We start from the raw sequence: 23,785 nt of genomic DNA, 5'->3' as shown, positions 1-23,785 counted from the left end.
GGCAAGAGTACGAATCACAGAGCCTTTATAAGCTAAACTCGGTAGTTCAATTACACGTTTTGCAAAGATGTCAAGTTTGGCAGTTGGTTTGTGCTCTGACAGAGGTGTCCATTGCAAAACGCTTCGTCTACTATGAATTCAAACATGTGTTATCGCCCTGCGCAGTCTGCAGCAAAAGTGTAACCAACAGCAATCAGGTGCTTTCAAGAAATCTGCCTGCACTGTTCACGCCCGGTACCCAACAGCAGTCGGTCATTTTCCTTGCCGTTTTCTAATCTGTTACTCTGCACAATCCCCTGCATCTTATGCGCTGTCTGCTACCTATCCTGTTTCAATTTTCTTGAACCTCTCGGCTTCCAGGAGAAAGCCAGATCTCAGACTTGCGTGAGTGCCTTTCTGGCAGTGATCTACATTGAAGCTGCTTAAGAACAAGGAAAAAGGGTTCAATGCGCTTAGTGCCGCGGACCGATGTACGAAGACGCTTCTAAATCCAGTATGACTGATAGGGGCACTGTCATTCTTCATGCGCACGCACGCCCTGCCACCAGGATTGATTGCACGGTGCTTTAGAGACACAGGTCCTTGCAGATGCGGACTGTATACTTTTGTTGCAAAAAAAGAGCAGCTCAGCACACACAACGGAGCACGCAAAGCTCATAGCGTTAACACAGGAGGGTTTCAAGTTTGGTGAACGATCCGTGCAGAGCAACCGCAATCGGTCGGCCGCAGTAGCAGATGCATGCGGGAGCGCCGCATCTGGGTCGGAAACTGACACTTTCTGTTTGTTAAATACATATATATGTACTCAGAGTTGCGCAGATTTTGTGTGCTAAACGCTGGTCTGCTCGCAGCGAGTGCCGGGTTACCACGAGGGGTGTTCTTAGCTACTCGGGGCTAGGCGAGTGTGTGGGTGTGGTGGCCTCTGCTGGCGAGGACTGTGGTCAGTATTGGCCCCAGAAGACTTTCTGTCAAGCGATTCTGCAACCTTTTTATCATGAGACTTCGCCGAAGAGCACACACAGGAGGCAGTGGTATGCAGTGTGCTGTTAGCCCGTCGTGCTCACCCGAGAAGCTGCAGTCTGGACGAAGAGGCGGGACGGGCACGGCCTGCAGCGCGTTAGGAAACGTCGCTGCCCTTTGAAGCTGTTTTTTGGTTTTCGCTTCATTTGGATCTTTCTTGAATGTGGCGAACTCCCCCGTGCCAGTCCTGGAGGAGACCTCTCTGTAGACAGACCTAGTTGGACCGTGCGCCTCGCGCCGGTGCAGCTACGGGACGGTTCGCCGTTCCGCTTAAAATGCGGGGGGATGAAGAAGAGCGAGCGCAGCGCAGCGCGCAGGAAGGAGCGCTGAATGGTTTGGTCGAAGCTGCAACTGCGGATTTCGCAGGGGCAAGAGCGGCTCGCACCGATGCCCCCGCCAACTGTGGCAGCTCGCTCTCAGAGCAGCTACAACAACTGCAGCAAAGGCTTGCTGCCATGCGGTGGGAAGACGATTTCCCAAGGGAGGAGCAGAGCAAGTACCCAGCAGATGCCCAGAATGCGGCCGGTTGTTGCGACGGCAGCAGTCGAGCCTTTGAGCGCGAGGGAGTGAAGCAGTCTTCAGAGCCACACCCTCAGAAATCCCTAGAAAGCAGCGCGAAAACTTCCCTAGGCAGCTTCATGATGGCGCTTGCTGCCTCTGCTGCCCACTCCGTTGCCGAAAAAATCGAACAGTCGGCGCACCACCTCTTCAAGCCCCCAAGTCAGTGTTTTCTGCACTCGGATTGCGTGAAGGGGGCGTGCAGTGTTTCAGGCCCCTAACACAAAAGCAAGCAGCTGCCGTCATCGACCTCCTGTCTGTCTCCCCAAAGGCGCACTCCTTCACCCCCAAATTTGTCTTGCGTTGTGTGGTGTGGTTTTTCTTGCCATAGGTCTCTACGAAATAGCAGATCGCGTCTTTTTATGCGATCGAACAGAAAACGCCTCTCCTCTCAATGCCTTGATTTCCTCTTACATGGACGCCACACACCCGTTCAGCTATTTGGTCATAGACATGGCGGATAAGCGCCGTCGCAGCAGTGCGTTCAGAGACGGGCCCTGTCATGCTACTGCCAATACTGCTGCTAAAACTGCTGCTAGTACTGCTAATACTGATGCTAAAACTGCCGCTGGTACTGCTAATACTTGCATTCCCTCAACTGACACGCGTAGCCGGGGTGGGAGTATCCGCACGCAGACGCCCCCACGTCATCAGAGGCCTAAACACGAGGCGGGAGAGCTCGCCGCATCTCTCGCTGTCTCATCATCTTTTGCGCCACTGCCGCTGCCAAATGCATCACCAGCAGCATCGCCGGAAGCAGCAGCTTCACCTCCAGCATCAGAATTCAAGACTGGCACCACCCTAGATGCAGAGTTGTGCGGCCTCTCCTATCCGCCTTTGCGCCTGTGTCTGTCCCTCTGCGTCAGCGCCGGCAGATGGATGCGGGGAGATGACAAACACGTACTTTTGCTGCAATCTTTCAGGAGTCTAGGCCGCTCCGTCTGCCTCGCTGCAGCCTTCCTCTCTTGGACAGGTGCTGCACGAGACACACGAGCAGCTGTACGTCGAATTGCGATGGCTTTAGGCTTCGAACCGGAGGCGTTTCCCCTCCTGCCCAGTCAAAGACGCTTCTTGGAGTTCTTTGACTGCCTCATGGAAATCCCTTCTCCTTTCGCCTCGCGCGCTCCCGCGCACTCGACGGAGGAAGAGCAAGCTGCAAACCACAGGAGGCAGCTGCAGCAGCGGCTGCTCCCTAGACAGCTACGCAGAATTATCTTCTCTGGCCTCCCTGCCATAGAGGAGTTCGCGAACGCCTTCGACGGGGGCGCCTTGTGCTCCTCTTCTGAAGGAGATGGCAGTGACTTCGCAGACGATGCGGACGAGAAAACCGCGAAGCCACGCCAGCACGTTCGGCTGCTCTTCCGTCCAGTGCTCGAAGTGTGGCTGGAAGGCGTGTTGGTGTATTCGTCTTTGCAACAGCAAGCCTGCTCTTTCGCCGCGTCGAATGGTGCAGCATTTCATTACCATGATGAGAAGCAACAGAAGACGCAGCAACAAAACCACCAACAGCAACAAAACCACCAACAGCAACAAAAATACCAACAGCAACAACAAGGCCTCTGCTGGTGCTGCGCCAGCCAAGTGCCAGTGTACAGTCCGGAGGACGAAAGTTTGAAGTTCGACATTCCCGCTGGCGTCGCTCTTTGTGGCGATGTGCTGCTGCGACTGCTGCACGTGCTCCCGGAGAGAATCAGCCCGTCGCAGCAGCAGCAGCGTTTGCAACAGGAGCGTCACCTGTCCGGCTGCAGCAGCTGCGGAAATCTCAGCGCTCCTGCATGCAGCAGCAGCACCTGCAGTCAAACCCCCATTCGGGGTCGTAAAGTGCCGATGGCGCGCGTCGCATTTCACTCGGGAGTCGTGGATTTGGCAGGATGCGTTTCCTTCTGCAAGGCAGACTTGGATGGGGGTCCTATGCTCGCAGCAGCCTTCCCGGAGGACTGCTTTTTTTCTGTGTTTTTTGACCCTTTGAACTCCCTAGAAGAGGCTTCTTACAGCGCTACTGCATGCGAAGGCGCGTGCGGAGTGCCCGGGGGAAGAAGCGGCAAAGACACAGCAGCGGCTGCAGCGGCTGCTCCTGCTGCCGCGAGAGAGCTGCAGCAGCTAGCCAGGCGAGTCAGAGAAGAAGGCGTTCAATGCCGTGAGTTTCGGCGAAGGCAGCAGTGGCTGGAAGCTCCGACTCCTCCGCTTGCGGCAGAAGCTGGGGGAGTAGATGACGGCGAGACAGGATATCCTCGGAATGAACGGCGAGTCTGTGGAGCACTGTACAAGAGCTGTGGAGGGCCAAGTGGTTTCTTGACGCCTCCTCGGGGAGAAGTGCAGTCGCTTTTTGTTGGTGACGTGGCGAGGAAATCTTCGCCTGAGCGCCTGGACTTGCAACACTGGAGTTGTGGCGAGGGCGCTCTTCCGAGTACGTCGAGAGCTGCAGCAGCAGCACGTGGAGGAGAAGACGCTGCTGCAGCGAAAGCAGCAGAAGCAGCAGAAGCAGAAGCAGCAGCGAAAGCAGCAGCGAAAGCAGCAGACGAAGAAGAAGAAGAAGAAGACGCGTCTTATTGGAAGATATCAGCAGGAGGTTCAGCTGGCGCACAGTGGCCCCTTAGGGAAGTGTTGCCGTGGGAGGGAAGACAGCGGCAGGAAAAGAAGGAAGAGAGTGAAAGCGACATTAGTTGGGGTTGTAGCGAAGACGAAGAAGACACAGCGAACTCAAAGTCTCTGCCTCCTCTTTCGGCTGAAAATATCCTGTCTCCCAGCTCCACAGGAGAGTCTTCGATCTCGCAGCCTCTTCCAGCAGCTCCTCCGTCATGTGCATCAGCCGTAGCCGGCGAGATAGATGACGCAGGCATTTTGCGACCATACTCCACTACCACTACTACCAGCATCAGCAAGAATTCAGACGACAGTCTGCGTGATCCTGTTGCACGAGCACCGCCAGAGGCTGAATTTCCGGAGGAAGCGACGACTACAACAAGAGCGGCGAAAGGCCTCTTGCCACCCCGCAATGGGCACCTCCAGTCCGCTTGCCACGTAGGAGGATCCAGTGTACAGAGTGCAGCTTTCTCAGAGGCAAGAGGCGACGGATTCATCTCATTGACACCGACCCGCCTTTTCGCAAGAGATGCAGTGCATGCACTGCATGCAACAGCAGCTGCAGCACGAGAGGAAGGAGTGACAGCGGAGAGCGCCGGCTCTCGGGCGAGCAGCACTGCCGAATGGATTGCTGTGAGCTCCCCAGTCTCCTCGCCAGTGCTGCTGGCGTCTCCCCGCTTAACGTCTCAGGAGGTTCCCAGCAGCAGCAACAGCAGCAACGAAAGCAGTGGCAACACCACACCCAAACACCCAAAGAGCGACGGTGTCTTCGTCCTCGTTGGACAGCAGCACCTGCCACAGAAAACGCAGCAGCTGCTGCCAACAAACCAGCTGCTCGAGAGCACGCAGCAAGACGACCAACACCACCAGCCAGAGATAAAATAAGATAGCCCACGTCGTCAGCAGATAAAATCGGGAACTCCCTGTTGAGGCAGGTGGAGTGTATCGGACGGAAAAGGGAGGGAGTGCGGGGAAGCTGCACATATGTATATTTATGCACGCCACCCATGCTCCTCACCAGTCAGTATTTCTGGGTTCTCTCTCTGCATGCATATACATATATATGCATAATATATATGTACGTGTATATATTTATATGTATATGTGTATTTATACATATGAATGTGTCTTATGACTCGTCCTTCCCCGCTTCGGTCCATTTTGGCCTCCTTTGTGTGCCTTCCTCACCCGTTGCGTATTTTGAAAAGTTGTTGGCGATTTTTTTTCTTTCTTTTGAGATCCTTCAGAAGCTGTCGCTCGCTCAGGCCGTGTGATTCCTCCTGCCCTTTCAGAGAAAAGAGCGTTTTCGTAACACCGCGTCAGGCCGAGGTGTTTTTTGCTGTTTTTGAGGTGCAAGGGGTGGAGCAGCGGACCCAGGCAGTCGTTGAATGCCCCTGCCATATGGCCTCATAGAGGCTGTTGTTGAAGTAAAGAGTGCCTCTACAGACATAGTGGAGATAACGGTAGCAGGAGCAGTAGTGCCTGCAGCTGGCCTCATAGAGGCTGTTGTTGAAATAAAGAGTGCCTCTACAGACATAGTGGAGATAACGGTAGCAGGAACGGTAGTGCCTGCAGCTGGCCTCATAGAGGCTGTTGTTGAAATAAAGAGTGCCTCTACAGACATAGTGGAGATAACGGTAGCAGGAACGGTAGTGCCTGCAGCTGGCCTCATAGAGGCTGTTGTTGAAGTAAAGAGTGCCTCTACAGACATAGTGGAGATAACGGTAGCAGGAGCAGTAGTGCCTGCAGCTGGCCTCATAGAGGCTGTTGTTGAAGTAAAGAGTGCCTCTACAGACATAGTGGAGATAACGGTAGCAGGAGCAGTAGTGCCTGCAGCTTCACAGAACCTCTCCCTCCGCGCAGCCTCTGCTGCTTGCGTTCACTTGCGCGCAGCGGCGCTTCACGCCTCGCAGTATATTCAGGAAAAGACGTGCACCTCAGCCCGGTTGCTACTCTTGCTACAGGTTCTCTAATAGCTGCATGCGGAGCTGGCAATGCAGGATTGAACCTCTTCTACCAAGCCTTCTCTGCGTGGAAGGAGGTCTTCAAGGGGCAGTGCGCTGCATCTCGCGTAGAACTCAAAGACAAGGCTTGCGTGGCTTTCTCCAGCCATAAGAAAGCTGCACGCGCCTGCCTCCTAGAACGCGCAAACTAAAACCCTGGCTGTATAGCAGGCCCTGCATGCATATAACGTCGGGGGTGTATCGACATGCGACATGCGACTTGCTCCTGAGGCACCTAAAGGAAAGCTGGTCGGCGGTAGGGACACACGTAAACACGTGTAAAAAGCAAAAGACGTTTTTCGCCATTTCACCCTGGATCGCGCGGTGCGTTTTCTTTAGCGCCAAGCGCACAGTGCAGCCTGGATGCGCATGCGGCAAAGCAGTTCAAAGTCTGAAAAAACTTTCGACGGTTCACGTGCTGCAGCGCCTCCCCACCCACGCCCTTATTTCGCTGACCACTCCCACGGGGATGCCAGTTCGGCGGGCAAGGAGATCCTAAGGCGCAAAAAGGCAGCAGCGCATGGCAGGCAGCAATAACAGTTCGAGATGCAAGCATTCTAAGCGCAACCCCCTATGACAGCAACAACCAGCGCACGGCCGCTTACTTCCAGCTGGGCTCCATCTGCACATTCGGGAGCCTTCATGAGTACCAGCAGCGCCTCAGTTGCCTGCGTGACACGGCGCAACGCGCGCGCGATAGCACCTAAATATAAAGGCCGCTAAACGACACGTAAAAATAAAGCGCAGGAAGATGGAGAAAGCGGTCCAGTGGAGATCGGAGTGAGGGGCTGCTTGCATGCGCACCTCCACGACGCATCGCGGACAGGTGCATGAAAAGCCGTAATTCTGCAATAGCCAGACACAAAGCGAATGCCTCTCCCTTCTCGCCCGAGTCGAACGTGCGCCGCCTCGTTTGCTCTCCCCCCTTCCTCCTCGTGAGGAGGCCACTTTGAAGCTCCGAACGACCTCTGACGAAGCTGCTGAAGGCTGCTGCCTCGCAGAGAAGCAACCCAGGAGTAGTAGGAGGCTGCACCTTGCAAAGACCTCTAGACACTTACTGTCTGCAGGATCTTCTGGCGTTCGTGCAGGGAGAGGCTTTCGTCGATGTACGAAATCACCACTTCCTCGCCTTCCGCGATGGGGCGCAAGGCACGCACCTGCAAGAAACGCAGAAGCCACTCAGAATTCGGAATCCACGGATGCAGGGAAGCCTCTACGCCGACGAGGCGCATCTAAACACGGCAGCCCTTGAACGCGCCTCCCCTCCCCTACCTCCAGAGAAGGCTTGGGCAGGGGGAAATCCGCCTCTGCATTCGGCCAGCAGCTGTGATTCGTGAGCGAGCCGAAAGCGAACAATCCCGCACCAATGAAGGGGAGCAGGGGAGCGCCGCGAAAGTCTTCCCGCAAGGCGTCTGACCCTTGCGAGACTCCTGCCTCGAATGCGTCGAGTGTCTCTTCCTCGTTCCACCGCGTGACAACATACACATCCCGCAGCAGCTGTCCACACAGCCGGCACATCCATCAGGCAGCACGAAGCTTACAGCAGGGAGTGGCTTCTTTCCTCCGAGCTCTCAGACGCGCCACCCCAAGACTCCCCCTGACCAGAGACTCACCCCTTTCAAGACTTCTACCGCGTCAGCCTCGGCAGCCTCTTGCGCCTTCTTCTCCAAACGCTCCTCTGACGAGACACTCGACTGAGGCGCGTCAGGCTGAAGCCCCCAAAAGCTGTCCAGAGGCGAACTCGCTGTTCCTAAAACATTTCTATAAAAAGCCTCGAGTCGGCGATTGAGGGGGTGTACATACTCCACATCCAAGCAGACAAGAGCAAAACACCCCTGTTGACGCGAGACAGACAGGCATGCATACATATGCACATATTCATATATACAGAGATACACACATACATACATGTGCACACATACATACATACACATATACATACATATACACATACACACATACATACATCTGCACACATACATATATACAGAGATACACACATACATACATGTGCACACATACATATATACACACATACGTACATATGCACACATACATACACATACATATACACATGCACACATGCATACATATGCACACATACATATACACATACACACACACATACATATACACACATACACCAAACGCACAATGCAAATGCATACTGGCAACGGCACCCAAGGCACCCACAGAGAGCAGCGACGACAGCAGACGCTGTACCTATCATCATCGAAAAGGCCCCTTATAGTGCGCGACGCGAATGGCAACATGCAAAAAACGCAGGGGGGCGATAAAACAAGAATGCGGGTGTGGGTGCGTCCTGACCATCAAGTGCGAATAAAAGTTCAGCTCGAACAAGCGTGCAAAGGACGCGTCTTTTTTGGCTTTTTCTGTGCTTAGAATATCAGGGGGATTCTCAAGTGGAGTCGGCTGCACAAACGGATAGAGAGCTTCCTTCAGGAGGGCGAGAGACTCTTGAAGGAGGGCAACTCGACCCTCTGCTGTGTCTGTGTGAAGATGCCTCCTGCCGTCCTTGGGAGCCTCACCCGTGGAAGCGATGGTAGGAGCGAGAGACTCCCTGCAAACAACATTTCCAGAAAGACCAACCTCAGCCTCAAAAGCTTCTGCGCATCAGCCCCTGCACCTACATGCAAAGACTTTCTTGCGAAGAGGCACTGCTGCGGAAGGCGGGGGCAGAGACGCGTGAAGCAGCGGGGATGCATCGTGTGCAGGCAGCAGCACAAGAATGCAGAAACAGAAAAAAAACAAAGCCACAATCCGCAGGTGATAAGCAACAACAGACACACACAGAGAAGCACACACACACAAAAACACACGCACAGAGAAGCACAGACGCACACAAAAACACACACAAAAACACACATAGAGAAGCACAAACACACACAAATGCACAAACACACACACACAAATACACAAACACACAAATACACACTCAAAAACACACACAAAAACACACACAAATACACACAAAAACACACACAAAAACACACACGAAAACACACAAATACACACACACAAATACACACACAAATACACACACAAATACACACACAAATACACACACAAATACACACAAAAACACACACAGATACACACACAAATGCACAAACACACAAAAACACAAATACACACACAAATACACACAAAAACACACACAAATACACAAACACACAAATACACAAATACACACACAAACACACACATAAAAACACACACGGCTACGTGTGTGAAGTTAGAGGGCAACTAATGCGAGTGGCGCAGAGAGGGGCCAGTTCGTCCTACCAAGGTGCTGAATGGAATTGCAGAAAAGACTGAAGGATTTCTGGAAGGCAGCGCCCCTTGAAGCGCACTTCGAACAACACCTGTGCTACGCAGAGGCCTGCAGCGCCATACTCGCAGCTTTTTGACGGCATGCTACTGCTCCCTTGCACTGTCTGCGAAGAGTGGCTCCTGCTTCTTTTGACCAGCGCGTCTCTCGTGAGGGTGCTACGCTACCCGTGGCGTCTAGAGATGTACGTGAACAAGCTTCAGACTTAGAAGCTTGCGTCGGAAACAGAGAGCTACATACATGCATATATATATATGTGTGTGTACAGCTGAAAACTCACCTGCCATAACAAGGCCATCGTGGTGGCGTCTTGCGTGAGCCAGGAAGGCGCGCCAGTGTCGAGACTCCTTTGCATCAACGCACAACATCCGATGAAGCGTGTCGCGTCGGGCATGCTGCAAGCGGCAAACGATCAAACATGAGGTCTTGGCGCATGAGCGCTGTGGAGACACGAGTGCAGCCTAGGGAAAGGATTCGACGTGAGCGTGCCTACACGCTCTGAAGCATTGCGCCAAGAAAAAAAGGCTGCTTTATCTCAGAATTGCATGTGCAGCTGTATGTGCAGCTGTATGTGCAGCTGTATGTGTGGCTGTATGTGCAGCTGTATGTGCAGCTGTATGTTCAGCTGTATGTTCAGCTGTATGTGTGGCTGTATGTGCAGCTGTATGTGCAGCTGTATGTGCAGCTGTATGTGAGGCTGTATGTGTGGCTGTATGTGTGGCTGTATGTGCAGCTGTATGTGCAGCTAAAATATACAAACACAAACGCAAACGCAAACACACCTGCCGACACGCTTCTGAGCAGAAGACTGCCTCGCATCCAGGCTCCCCACAAGGCACTACTGGCCCAAGCACCAGCCTCTGTAAATCGTTTGAAAGCAACGCAGCACGTGAAAAGAAGAAAGCCGTGAAACGCCAAGACATTTCCCTTGTGCATTCTTCACCCACGCGGCTGACAGCTGCTGCAGCTGCCTTCCTGGAAAAAATCCGCCCTCCTTCTTGTGCAACAACAGCACATAGCAACCTAGCGAAAGCTGCCGGGAACACGCCTCTTTAGGAAGAATAATCAAACAGACATGCTTTTCGAGAAAGGCATCCGGAAGCGTGTTCAGACGCGCGACAGAGGAAAGGTTTCCAGAGCTGCAGTGAACGCAAAGGCGCATACCGCAAGGCGTGGAGGGATAGAGAGAGACAGAGAGAGAGAAAGACAGAAAGAGAGAGAGAAACAGAGAGAGAGAAAGACAGAGAGACAGAGAGAGAGAGAAACAGAGAGACAGAAACACACAGACAGAAACACACCGAGACAGACAGAAAGGGACAGAGGGATGCATCTTTAAAGCACGGGAAGCAGTTGCTAAGCCGACGTTTTATTTTCTGTTTTTTTCGGCCTAAGAATTGGAGACTGTGCGTTCTGTTTTGCGCGGCACGACTCGCGTGTTTAAGATGTTTAGAGCTTGCGTGTTGGCTTTTGGTAGCGAACTTGGTGAGGATATGACGTATAGCGTCCTTAAGGGAGCCTACAAAGCAGAGGCAGTTGCTGCATGTCAAGCCGCAGAGCCTGCGCAGACGCATCTCAGCAGCGCCTTCCAATGCCCTACACCATCCGGCAAGAGTTCAGTTTGCCCATTAAACCCCCAGCTCCAAGACAGTCCAACTAAGTGCTATATTCTGTTCAACGAGTTTCAAACTGCATGCAGAATCCACGCTGCTCACCGGGAAAACTCGTGCTGCACAACGAGCAGTGGGCTATCCTCAGTGTAGATGACCTGTGTTGCGGAGGCATAGTCGCAGACACCTCGAGAAACCTCCAAAAGCCATGGAGTCAACTGCTCAGCGCACTGCTCTCTGGAAGAAGGCTGCCAGCCGTATTATTCGTTGCACTGCGCGGATCACAAGCTGCCTTCGAGAAAACGCTAGCTGAGCACAGACTGCAAGCCACGGGCTATCTCCTGAACTGCCGTTCTAGCTCCAGAAGCCTCTTATCCAGTGCGGCAGGCTGTAGCACTGCTGGACGGAAGCTTGTATGCATGCCTTAGAAGCTCGTAAGGGGTCTTAAAAGCCACATAGCTAGTCGCAGAGGGTCGTAGCTACCAGCCCACACCCATGGCTAGCTGCTTCGCATTACCGCTTACCTCCGCCGTGCCAATCGACTCTGAAGCCACGAGACCCCTACCTCTTTTGGCTCCTAAAAACTCTACTCTAACGCAAGTGCTCTGGGGGAACGCCTGCAGCTGTTGCGCGTGATCTCCCATCATTCTGGGAGCTGCTGCTGCTGCTGCTCCGCTGTACCTCCAGGTAGAAGGCGTAATGATACAGCTCGAAAGAAGGCGCTAGGGATCCCCTTATGGCCCCTAGCTAATGCATGAAACTCACAGCCAGGATGTTTTCCGACCCTAAACGCTGCATCCCGCTACTCCAAGAAATAAGTAACGAAGTAGGAGGGGATACACGCGCAGGGACCACATCTGTATTGCAGAAAGGGGGCACTTAGCCTTCGATGGTAGACGTAGAGCGCTCAAAATATCACGCAGTGCAAGACCGTGTCGGGAAAAGGCTTGCTTTTCCTAGGTGCTGCTCTTGAAGGGTAAGTGTTCAAGGTCCTAGCGTAACACGAAGAACGCCTTCGGCAATGTGGAAAAGGCTTCTTCAGTGTATGAGGCGCGTTACTGTCTTGAAACCCTCTGCAGTCGTGCAGATTCCCCCGCAGGGGGCCCCTGAGGGGCCCCCTGCGGGGGAATCTGCACAGTGGTCAGGGAGACCATCGGGTAAGGCACTACTGCGAAAGGCCAATACATAAACACTTTTTTTTAACAAATAAGCGCGTCTCGATTTAAGGCAATAAATAGCACCGACACGTAGACAGCGAGTGGTGCTATTGAATACACTGCTTGTTGCAGTGGTCATACACCTGCTCGGTCCATAGCAGCCTCAGCAGCCGAGGGGTGTGAACCCCGCTATTATTCGGATAATTCAGTGATTCGAGCGCCCCTTCTCTGGACACACGGCTAATAGAATCTGTTTCTACTGCTTAGTGGCCGAAAGGAGCTTTTATCTCCAGTTTCTAGACTCATTGCCGTCAGCATGAGTGTCTCAGCGGTCGTGACTGGTGGGCGCCTTTTGAGATTCTTCCCTTTAGTTTCCCTAAGTTCTACTTCCTCGTGTTCCGAGTACATGTTTTCTCCGTCATCTTAGTGTGAAACAGTCTATTGGTGCTTTGTCGGCCTGCACACGACGGCACGCTGAAATTTTCCCGACGTGCACACGCGCAGCCTTGCTGGTCTGTCTACCAGAGAGTGGCCTGTGCCTTTTGTAGTGCTGCACTCTCGCGATCTGTTGCGCACTGCTTGTCTCGTGGGAGGGTAGGCTCTCGCGTCTCCCTGAGGCTTGCGCTGTACAGACATTGCCGCTGGCATGCCAATCTATGGTCCTTCTTCCCTAGTTGCGAAGACTTGCACCGTTCAAGCTTTCTCGGGCGGATGCGAGCTGGGAACGAAGGGCGACGCTAATTTTCGCTCCCACTTGCAGCGGCTGAAGTCAGAGAATGAGCGCCTTAAGGCGCTTGCTGAAGCCTTGGAGGACAGAAACAGTCAACTGATCAAGGCACATGGTGAGCTAGCTATGGGCAGCGCATGGAACTGCTGGCTGAAAACACGACCTTAATAGAAAAGCTACAGATGACGCCTCAGGAGAAGGCGGCGCTTCAGCAGCAACTGAGACACAGCAAGAGCACCTCCAGACCCTCCAGCAGCGCCTGTCGAGGCAACACGCCGCAGTTGCTGATGCAGCAGCGCAGCATGGAGCCCGATTCCGCAGACTGCAGCAGCGTAATAGCGACAAGGCGCTGCAGAGAAGGAGCTCAAGCAAACTCGGCAAGCTGCGGCAGCGCACAAAACTGAGGCAGTGGACGTACACAAGCAGCTCATGAACACCAATCACAAGCTCAAATAGGTGATTAGAAAAGCCTTTGTAGCACTGCAAGCCGTCTCGCTAGGTATTTCCTGGCTCCTTCCAAACGATCCTCATGTGCAGTCTGGGCTGTTTTCTTCGGCGGCTCGTGCCTTGGGAAAACAAAGAACTCGCAGACTGCACCAAGGAGCTGAACGAGCGCAGTCGCAGCCTCAACAAGAAGCCGTAGGATCTCTCTGAGCAGGCAAGATGCCTTTTGATATTTGCCCTTACTGCCGAATTGTGGCCTTTAGCTGTAACACACACAAGCCTCCTAAGAGCACCACTCCTGAAGTTTACGTTGCTTCGGGGCGAGGTGGGGTGGGAGGAGGGAGGAGAGGGGCACAGCATGCGCTGCTTTGCTCGTAGAATGCAGTTCTCTCTCTGCCCAGACCAAATATATATCGTTCGAGTGCTTCTCCTAATAACGCATCTGTCAGAAGCAGCCCAGTGCAGCTGCACCTCACGGCATTTGATGATGGCTGCGCTTGCGCGCATCGGACCGCGTGTATGATGCTGTGCAGCCGCTAGGAGAACTGCTCTGCTTAGACGTTTTTTTGGGGGGGGGCTTTCGTGCATTGTCTTCGTCTCGGCTTTTTACGTATATGGATTGCGTGACTATGTCGTGCATTCGACTGGGTTCTTGAGCCGTTTTTGCTTCGACCGCCTTCCAGAAAGCTGTGGCTGTGCATGCATCTATGGAAGCATCTGTATGCGTATACCTGCATCTACGGCTTTATCAGTTACAGTTGGCGGCACACGTGTGTATAGCTTTCTAAACGAGAGGCTGCTGCGAAGGCAGCGTGCAGTTTTCTGAAGACTTCATGGAAGGAGGAACCAGCTTGGACCCTCTCCCTCCGTCCTGCATGCTGCAGTCGAATACATGCGAACGGTTAACGACCTCATGGTGCCTTGTGTGAGAAGGGCACTGCTTTCTTCTACCTTCTCCTAGCAGTATCGGCTCGACGCTGTCTGAGCTGTTTTTCTTGGAAAATGTGTGCGTCTGTGTCTGCTGTATGTACAGGTCAAGCAGCTAGAGACGGCGCACCGGCGCAGCAGCGAGGAGCACCAGCAGCAAGTGCAGCAGCAAGTGCAGCAGCAAGTGCAGCAGCAAGTGCAGCAGCAAGTGCAGCAGCAAGTGCAGCAGCAAGTGCAGCAGCAGCTGGAGGAGCTGCGTGCGCTGAAGCAAGCCAATCGATGTCTTGTTGCAAAAAGCAAGCAGCAGGAGGAGGGGAGCGGCAGGAGATTCTGCGCCAGTTCCTACAGCAGCAGCAGCTGGAAAACTGCACACTGGAAATTGCCGCTGCAGAGGCTCAGCAGCAGCAGCAGCAACTGAGGGTTGCCCTTGCGGCAGAAGTCAGGGAACACTACGAGAAGCAGCTGCAGCAGCTGCAGCAACTGCAGCGACAAACGGCAGCAGCGGCAGCAGAGGCCAGCAAAGCACAACAGGATGCGCTTCGCAAGGTTGAGGCGCTCTGTGACGCGAGGCAACGCGCCTAGGAGCATCTGGAACCGCTAATTCTGCAGCGAATACAGCGCAGCAGCAGCTGCAGCAGCAAGCGCAGCAGCAAGCGCAGCAGCGGCAAGCACAAGATAAGGACGACGGCGTTTTAGCAGCTGCAGCGAAGCGGGCTGCTGCAGCGTACAAGCAGCTACAGGAGGCACACGAGAGCACCCGAAGGGAAGCAGCACATTTACTGCAGCAGCGGCAGCACAGGCTGCATCGCGAGCTCTGAACGGCAGAAGAGGAGACGCAGGCGGCCTCTCGGGAGGAGCAGGAGCTGGCAGCTCACTACATGGCCCTTGCGCAGGTATGCTGAAATTCGGAGTGCAGTGTGGTGCAGCCTAGAGAGTGTTGATGAGCCTCGACTGAAAGCGCTTGCGCTCCCTGACAAGCGTAGACAGAGGAGAGGCTGTGCGCTGCGGCGGGAAAAGGGTGGGAAGTGGACTGGCATCTCTCGCTCTTCCCTGCCCACGTACGCAGCACGCTTCACCTAGGAACGTGCTGATTGCGGTTTAGGATGTAGCGCTGTGTTGCAGAGTTTGTTTGCTTGCCCCTTGTAGGGTGTGCAGCAGACGCTGGGTGGCCTTCAGGCAAAGAAATCTCCCCGTGCTGCTGTGCTGCAGCCTCTTAGCTTGAGCACACAACACAGCCCTCAGCTGCCGCAGGCTGGGATGGGCTAAAGCTGGCTTTCGGCAAGGGTGTTGACTGCGGAGAGCTTCACTCTGCCCTCTCCAAATGACAGAAACTGACGGCTCCCCAAATTTCCTGCTGGAAAATAGTACATCGAGGGTCACCTACAAAGCTCTGCTGCCACTCATGCTGCTGCTGCTAGCGGAGGTGTCTTCTCTGCTGCCGCTCATGCTGCTGCTGCTAGCGGAGGTGTCTTCTCTGCTGCCACTCATGCTGCTGCTGCTAGCGGAGGTGCCTTCTCTGCTGCCACTCATGCTGCTGCTGCTAGCGGAGGCGTCTTCTCTGCTGCCACTCATGCTGCTGCTGCTAGCGGAGGTGTCTTCTCTGCTGCCACTCATGCTGCTGCTGCTAGCGGGGGTGTTTTCCCTGCTACCGCAGCAACGTGAGCCTTTTGCCTCGGCGGCAAGCAAGCACGGCTTCTTCGCACCAATCACAAACACGAGAAGGAGGCTTTCGTGCAGACAGGCACAGAAACGCCTCCACAGTAGGCCCGCATGTTTGAGCAGGACGGCCAGCTAGCGGCAAGTCGCACCACGGGCTGCCCCCCGCCAAATTAGCAAAGGTCTTCTCTAATGAACTCCTTCCCTGTCTTGCCTTGGCTGGCAAGACTCGTAGTACCTATAGCTAGCTTTTTGTCACTTTGTAGCTTTTCACCCCTAGGAAGCGGCCAGCCGAGTGTTTGGCCAGTTTGGCAACAACCCAAATCTTCGGGGTCGGCGACGGTTCAGTAGCTGCCCACCACAGCCTTACTGATTTCAGAACGCGAAAACATTAGAAGGTGGTTGGGGTGGCGTCAACCTGGATGGAACCGCTTTCGCGCAGTGCTAAGGGACGAACAGGGGCCCCCTCATCACCCGCTAGAGCGGCATGAAGGGGGAGCGAGGGGCCCTTCGATGCGTCTCCTTGGCAGGGGCAGCCGCAGGGAAGAGACCCAGGCTCCTGTGTCTTTCGGTTGCCGCCTCTTAAGGAACAACCTGCACAAATGAGGGCCGACTCAGTTGCCTGCGTCCTCAATCCTTCCCCAAGAGGTACTCAGCTACACTTAGCTAATGCCTCCTCAGCCTCCCCTCCGTGGCTAGCTGCACGCGGCTAGCCAAGAATTCTCCCCTCTGGTACACATTAGTGCGCCCAGACCCACAGCAACGTCTTAAGTAACACGCAGTTCTATCGGGCGACCTTGCCTTGCGAAGGCACCTGGCTCGGCAATCGGGTCTGCTGCTGAACACTCTGCACAGTAGGAGTTGTTTGCATGGTGTTTTCCTTGTGCGTGCTTGTTGCATAGCTCTTAAGAATCGGGAACACACTTCAGAGCATTAAAAGAGTGCCCAGCAAATGCGAAGTGGGTTGCTTTCGTGGGCCATCTGCTTGCAGCGATTGACTCGAGCTCACCATAAGCACCATGCTCCTAGAATGCATTTTCATCAGCTACATTTGTGCAAGCCAAAACACCCATTGGGTATCTTCAGGAGCTTCAGGACGATGTTTGAATGCATCAGAAATTGATTGAAGCCTCCTCATGGCAGTTTTCGCCTTATACTTTTCTGGGTCAGCGTGTGCAGTAGACGCTATTAGTTGTACTACGGTCCATATTTCGCTCACCTTACACACCTCGTATACACACTTTAGTGGGCATGGGCCCCCAGATAGGCTACTTGCTGCTGAAGCCTCCATCGTGCATCATGTACACGCCAACATGTATACAAAGCGAAAATTAAATGTGGTCAACCTTCTTAGTAATGCTACGTTGATTATCTGAGCAAAGAACTTTCTGGTTATCTGAGATTCACGAGAAGTCCACTACTTTGCAAATACGGATAACTTGTTAGCTAGCTCCTCTACAACCTCGATTCTCGTGTTAAACGTAAGCACTCCTTTGAAAGTAGCTCAAATATTCGTGTGGGTGATGCGCCTTATACAATAGCCGTAAGCCCAGACAATGACTTGCCACTGAGCCTAATGAGTCTGCCGAAATGGGAGGCAGTAGATTCGGTTGCGCCTAGACGGAACCTGGTAGGCTACTTGTGTTGGCAAACTTGTTTAATGGTGTTTCAGGCGACGCGCTTTAAATACGATCATGTAGAGCTCCGGGGAAGCATGGGGCATCCCAACCGAGCGCGGTTCTAAGTTGAATCCCCGAACTGTTGTAAATGACAATTGAGCGCGGTTGACGCTTGCATGCAGAGGCTGTGGCTATTTAGCAAGGCGGAAACGTTCTTCATAGTTTGTCGTGTATACCCTTTAGCACTACGTGTTGTAGACTCTGCACACGCTAGACACACGGCGAGGTACCTGATAAAGTTGGATCCACGTGTGATCACGGCAGTACTGTATGCTTCGGAACATCTGAAGAGAACGAAATCGGCTGCGAGACGTGGGCTGCCTGGTTATGAGACTGTTTTTTGTGTTCTGAGTATTTTCCACCCTGAATGAGACAGTACTTTATCCTTGATGCATGCACCAGTGCTGGTAGACGCACTGTGACATCTGCTGCCATTTCTAAAAACAACAGTAGCTCAGTGAGGGCGGCCCCCGCTGCTCAAGTGGAGCAATCAAGAAAAAACTGTCGGACAGAACAACACATGGCAAAGATGGGTGGGTGGACTGGAAAGTTTGGCAGAAAGTGTCATTCATGTTGTAGAGTTGCCAAGCATCCGAAGGCCTCATCGACAGGGCCTAGCAGCTCATATCTTAAGACTCTGCTTCCAAGGCTGTAGAGCTAATTTTGAATCAGGACCAGGCTGACTGATGCATATGGAGGGAGATATCGTTGCTGGGTGACGTCGCTTTACAAGCCCTGAGGTAGCCTTGCCCTTGCCAATTTCTCGAGACGTGGACTGTTCTGTACTGCTATAGTAGGAGGTGCTCTTCGACCAGGCGGAGCCTAGACTGTCTTATCGAGTGAGCGGAGCCTCCAGGTTCGCCCAGCCGTTCCACAGTAGAAGATTCTAAAGAAGGCTACGCAACTGACAGATATGTATGCTCTGAACGCACATGCGGTGGGCGGCTTTGGTAGCAAGTGCCACTTGTTAACAAAGATAGTGTTGCCCCGAGCTTTGAGGGCAGAAGAAAGTGGCTTGCCCGCTGGGTGTACACAATCTTTCAGAAAGTAGGCGGGCATGGTAGCAACACAGGATTTTGCACACATATACATGGAGATCAAAGACAGTTCCCTGCAAGCAGCGCACCCATCGTGCATGCTGGTCGGTGTAGGGTCGAAAATTAACTCGAGAGAAACAGTATATCCTAGGGTTTGGGTGGAACCCGCTGCCGCTAACATTAGTTGAGCTCTCTGCCGGTTTGTGTGACCTTAGTAGAGATACGCATGCGATCCAATCAGATAATTCATCCTCTGGGGAGCATTCTTCTACACTGCATGCGGGGAGAATAAAGAAACACATTCATTCTGCCTACAGCAAAATCGAAATGTACGAGCGCGCACTGTACGCTGTGGTGGAAGTGTGGATTTCTCAACGTTATCAACATATGCTGATTCACAGTACCTTAAGCTTTTCAGCATCCTAAATAGAATGTTTCTGCACAAGCTTGCATAAAAGATGCTACTTTGAGCCTTTATCACTTGCTTGTGAGCGAAGGGATGCTCTTATAGGATGGATAGACACGCCAGGGAAAGTCTTTCTCTTCGGAAAGGCAACTCATGTAGACAGCCGAAATTTAGTTCCAGTTTCACAACTGCACGCTGTGCAGCACCCCTTCACGAGCGTTGCTGGGTCCTGATGTACTGGAAAAAGCCCCTTCCTGCAGCCCGGGCGAATCGCGATAAAGTAATTCGAACACTTACGTGTATGGCTTGTATTCCACAGGAGAGGGGCAAATGAGCCAACAAACCGCCCATGTTGTCTTGAAAAGAAGGCTTACAAGCTTTGAGGCTGTAATGGATGAGTCTAGAAAACAGCATAACGTGGATCTCAAAATCCTATGTGGCGGACCCTGCTCCGTGCACAACGCAGATACAAACTTGTGCTACGGGGGAGCATGCTCTAAATTCGTACGAAATCTTCCAATTATCGTTAAAGGCACTGCATCGTGACGCAGCCAGTTTTGCGCCCAGTCTTGAACGTTCCCTTGCGTCACATGTTGTGTAACTCCACAAGGGATCCCCCAAAGTCTAGGACGGGACCAGTGCAGCAGTGATAGGTACAGCTGAGACTAGTGACCTCTACTATAAGGCCTTGAATGCCACAGTCCTTTCCCATACTAGCCTAAGGTAAATCCGGTACTGGAGCACCCTTCTAGAGAGAATTGCTGATCATCAGAACCGCCCGAGCTCGCCTTATCACAGCCATTTGTGGCACCTGCCCCGTAGTACAAATCTGAAGCAGTCTCCTTGCCAATTAAGCTAGAGAGAAGTAAAACTACTATCTTGCGCAATGAAGCACGTTCGATTCAATCTGCTTGAAAATAGGGATGTTCTCGAACTCATGCAGTAGGATTGCCATCTGCCGTGTCTACTTGCTCAACCACTGGTTTATATTGGACACGGCATTGCTCGTCTCTGAAGCTATCATTATATCCAAGGTTACCTAGCGCCAACCGAGATTCTTAGGGGATGAGAAAAGTGCAGCTGTCCTGTAGCTCGCATGCAAGCTAGCGTTTCACCTTTGTAGGAACGCAGGTGATCATCCTAAGCGACCAACCGTTGCAGGTAATTCCTTCATGCAAGTACCTGGGGTAGGCGAGAGGAAAAATAATTACTGTGACATGAATGGCTTCTTCTGTATTGGCAAACCCCGAAATTACCTTCATCAAGCAAGCTCTTCCAGTGTTGTGCAACATTGACAGGCGTCACTGAGGTTTTCTTTAGACACATGCCTATCACTCTTTAGATTCCTAAGCGAGATAAAAAGTGTTCCCAACGTGCAGTCCATTTCCTTTCGGTACGCAATTTTGGAGGAGACGGTTCGCACCTCCAATTCCTTGAAATTCACTCAGTGAGGGTCGTAACTCAAATTGAATGTCCCGTGAATATTTGTCTCGAGAATGCACTACGTCACCTATGATGCACGAAACTTGCACCGGACGCCTTTTGCACGCCCCTCCTGGCACAGCTCTGCAGGTTCACGTATTGCCAATCCACTGTGTTGTCGCCGTTATCGAACATCGCGTTCCTCTGGGAGCATGAAGCCTCAGCGTTGCATTGTAAAGGGCCAGATACCCGCTTCTCCCCCTGCACATCCCCTCCTTAGCCGAACGGCACTACGCACAACTTTCTTATGATTGGTGGACAAAGTGGAAGCGCCCAGGTGGTCATACCATCGTCTGCATCGTGCAGGCTCCGTGTTGACCCCCCAAAATACTTGCTCCTGCGGAGACGCATGCTTGTTTCCGAAATTCGAGATGCTATTGTCGTGGGTGGCTGCCCTCTCAGTTGACACTCGGCGGCTGGACTGATTCTTTTGGTGACGTCCGGAAAGACAATTCCACAGCACTCGTAGCTGTCCTTCTGTCATTAACATTTTGGTGGTCCTGCTAAGAAAAATGGGTGGCTCCTTTTTTGGGAATCAACGGTCGCGTAGTATATCTGGCAACCCTTCGCCACCGCCGTATTGAATACAAACGTACTACAATTTCTATCGTTACGGCATACAAGTTGGCATGCAGAGGGACTGCTTGCGACAACGATTTTATTCGGCACTGTGTTGTATTTGACTGCCATTCGTGAACAACTTGGAGCATCCAAGAGGTAGAGCGGGTCGGTTCCACAGCCAGCCTTGAAACCACTCCAAAAGCCTGTCGCACGTTGACCCACAGCAGTTTTCATCTCCCCAAAGAGATAGCATCCTTTATTACTCGTTTGATAGGTCCACCTGACGCACTTCGAATGCATTGTGCATTCGTAGTGACAATCAGCAACGGTGGCTGCACTCGTTGTGGCAACTCTATCCACTCGGTATTCAATGTCCTTTAGGAAGCAGCCCGTGTCACATAACTTCGGCCCAGTCAAGTCACCGCGCTTCCCACTAGCAATTGTTCCGTTTTCTTCTTTGAGGTAGCACTTTTTATCATTCTGATTGTAGGTAAAATAATTGCATCTGCGGTTAGTAAGACAGGAAATTTTGCAGGCATCTAGAGTGGGAATGTGGCTCTGAACTTGAAAATTGTACCCTCTGCCGGTAAGATCTACTTGCGTGCAAGATCCTGCATAATCAGCTGCTTTGATGGTCCTCGAGCAGCTATCCCTGAGCCCGCTGAGGGCGTCACGCCCGCCATGCGTAATATCAAAATGCGTGTAAGAGAAACATTGATTATTTGAATTCCACCATGTGAAGGCTTCGCAATCCGGGGTTCCCTCACACATTGCCTGGCAGATATGCGCATTCGGGGTAGTTCCCAGCAGGTTCCCCTCCCCCTTAATCCTCCAGCCAGTCTGAAAGCAGTCTGAGTTGCAAGACGGCACAACCAGTGTCGACAAGCCTTTCGTGAGCCCTTGAACGCGACTCAGCATACTGCATGTTGAGTTTTCCTGATCGAAAGCTGCAGCGACGCATGTCCTTGTCTGAGTGCACAGCTCCTGGCACATATCTGCGCTGGAAACGTTGGAATACTTGTCAGTCACCACCGACTTCTCGATGTCCACAACAGTGCCCAAAGCAGCGCATTTGTTTTGGGATCCAAGCTCAACTTCAAAAGCCTTTTCCTCGCCCGCTAGAGTTTCAAATATATAAACCATAGAACCGTCAGTACTCATCACCCCGTTTACATGCGTATAAGTTGATCCCCATTGGGTTTCAACCAAGGATTGGGCATTGAATGATTGATCTCCGTTTCCATCATGACGGTTCGGAACCACCCATGCTTCTGTCCTTTTCTGGTTTGAAAGGGCTGCGACCATGGTGGCCAGAACCGTTAGTCCCTTGAAGTTCCTCATCGCGCTGGGCATAAGATTACGGCGTTGCACAGTGCATAAATATGCGAAAATATGCCACCCAAGCCTTCAGTTTATGGAAAAAGACAAAAGTCTCGATGCGAATGGGGTGAAGTCAAAGTGAAAATCTCCTCTGAACTGTGTAGACTGCAATACTTCGTTCACGCGTATAACGTATAGAAGTCACAAGAACCGGTTCTGGATTTAGCAGCCGATAAGGGCTCTTCTTCAGAGACCGGAGTGAAGTATGGCCCTAGCGCAGAAAAATGCAGCTAGCTGATCGACGCCCACAACGGAGATTGTGGCAGTGTTCTACCGTTGTACGTCCGCATTAAGTACGGGGGAACACCGTGAAGTGATGCAATTGAACTCTGAACATAGAAAGTTTGGGAGAAAAGGAGGCACAGACCCTTCTAAGATTCATTCTGCACCAGCATAAACGATGAACTGGGGTAATAGGAAGCGGTGAGGTAGCGCCGAGCGCGTGACGTGGCAACCAGAGCAGGGGGAGCTGATGGCATCGCTAGCTGCACATATCGAGAGAAAAACTGAGTATTGTCACAACCATTTGTGCATTTGGCCAGCTTATTTTGCCTGTAGCAAGGATAAACTGTAGATTTAATGGCGGATCTGTTTCTCTGCTCAAGAAACAGGGTGTAACTGCATCTCGATGTTCGCATACTTGGTGCAAGCCTCTGGGCCTCGAGCCGTGCTCCTGGGCCGACATAAATACTGATATAATTGGGCGGGCATTCCACTCACTAGTTGCACTTTTCTAGACAAAAATGCTTGGGGCAGGTACCTGTGAGTGGAAGGGTACCTCTAGAGACGACTCCAGCCCCTGTATGGCACAGCGGTGAACTTGCCTACTCTCCATTGAGTAGTTCAGATTTGTGTTAACCTCCATGTATCACCTTCTGTAAAGTTTATGCATTTAAAAGGTTTTGTTTGTACGTATTAACAGTGCTCCCAATCATTCTCGACGCCAAGACCGTCCATGGGTTCTGCCATTCGTCTTTCAGTGTAGGACATCAGCTCCCCGCGCTCAGCAGAGCTGCAGCAAGCCATGCTACTGGTAACCTAGTTTTCCTAGAAGACCCTGATTTTAGTATTAGTCCATCGTGTTTTATTCTACGGAGGTGATGATAATGTATCTAATTTGAGACATGGCTAACGATCTGCATCCAAGTTCTCCTGGTTCGGGCGAAGTTCCTATTCAAATTTTCTGCTACACTAGCTGTGTTCAAC

The 23,785-nt window shown here is 52.4% G+C and overlaps 3 protein-coding genes and 1 pseudogene across 3 annotated transcripts; 2 read left to right on the top strand and 2 right to left on the bottom strand.

The window, feature by feature from the left end:
• The first annotated feature begins 1,295 nt into the window (after positions 1-1,295).
• Positions 1,296-6,134, top strand: LOC34620432. Its single transcript, XM_026337839.1, has 6 exons — positions 1,296-1,740; positions 1,910-2,056; positions 2,354-3,305; positions 3,345-4,012; positions 4,154-4,924; positions 5,575-6,134. The coding sequence occupies exons 1-6, from the start codon at positions 1,296-1,298 to the stop codon at positions 6,132-6,134; spliced, it is 3,543 nt and encodes a 1,180-aa protein (XP_026193624.1).
• Positions 6,135-6,312: 178 nt separating this feature from the next.
• On the bottom strand, positions 6,313-11,767 carry LOC34623446. The gene is made up of 15 exons (XM_026337838.1): positions 11,648-11,767; positions 11,229-11,281; positions 10,996-11,073; positions 10,592-10,655; positions 10,299-10,376; positions 9,797-9,911; positions 9,471-9,567; positions 8,493-8,745; positions 7,778-7,999; positions 7,437-7,661; positions 7,223-7,321; positions 6,969-7,010; positions 6,770-6,832; positions 6,600-6,659; positions 6,313-6,399 (listed from the first exon to the last, which is right to left on the bottom strand). The coding sequence occupies exons 1-15, from the start codon at positions 11,765-11,767 to the stop codon at positions 6,313-6,315; spliced, it is 1,656 nt and encodes a 551-aa protein (XP_026193623.1).
• A 3,046-nt stretch (positions 11,768-14,813) lies between these two features.
• LOC113147399 lies at positions 14,814-16,747 on the top strand (annotated as a pseudogene).
• A 4,374-nt stretch (positions 16,748-21,121) lies between these two features.
• Positions 21,122-22,540, bottom strand: LOC113147398 (micronemal protein 4-like). Its single transcript, XM_026337837.1, has one exon. It carries the CDS (start codon positions 22,538-22,540, stop codon positions 21,122-21,124), a length of 1,419 nt encoding a protein of 472 aa, XP_026193622.1.
• Positions 22,541-23,785: the final 1,245 nt, after the last annotated feature.

This window comes from Cyclospora cayetanensis, unplaced genomic scaffold (genome assembly GCF_002999335.1).
Source record: "Cyclospora cayetanensis isolate NF1_C8 unplaced genomic scaffold, CcayRef3 CcayRef3_contig_205, whole genome shotgun sequence".
Classification (NCBI taxonomy): Eukaryota; Apicomplexa; class Conoidasida; order Eucoccidiorida; family Eimeriidae; genus Cyclospora; species Cyclospora cayetanensis.
Note: the sequence above shows the minus strand (reverse complement) of the source record. Positions and strands in the feature narration are given on the sequence as shown.

Coding starts and splice junctions, on each gene's coding strand:
- LOC34620432 (XM_026337839.1), top strand. CDS start 1,296: ATGCGGGGGGATGAAGAAGAGCGAGCGCAGCGCAGCGCGCAGGAAGGA. Junction 2,057..2,353: donor GGATAAGCGCCGTCGCAGCA/GTGCGTTCAGAG, acceptor CTTCACCTCCAG/CATCAGAATTCAAGACTGGC. Junction 4,925..5,574: donor CAAACACCCAAAGAGCGACG/GTGTCTTCGTCC, acceptor ATGGCCTCATAG/AGGCTGTTGTTGAAGTAAAG.
- LOC34623446 (XM_026337838.1), bottom strand. CDS start 11,767: ATGGGAGATCACGCGCAACAGCTGCAGGCGTTCCCCCAGAGCACTTGC. Junction 10,377..10,591: donor ATGCCTTTCTCGAAAAGCAT/GTCTGTTTGATT, acceptor AACGATTTACAG/AGGCTGGTGCTTGGGCCAGT. Junction 6,400..6,599: donor TCAGCGAAATAAGGGCGTGG/GTGGGGAGGCGC, acceptor GCTTTCCTTTAG/GTGCCTCAGGAGCAAGTCGC.
- LOC113147398 (XM_026337837.1), bottom strand. CDS start 22,540: ATGAGGAACTTCAAGGGACTAACGGTTCTGGCCACCATGGTCGCAGCC.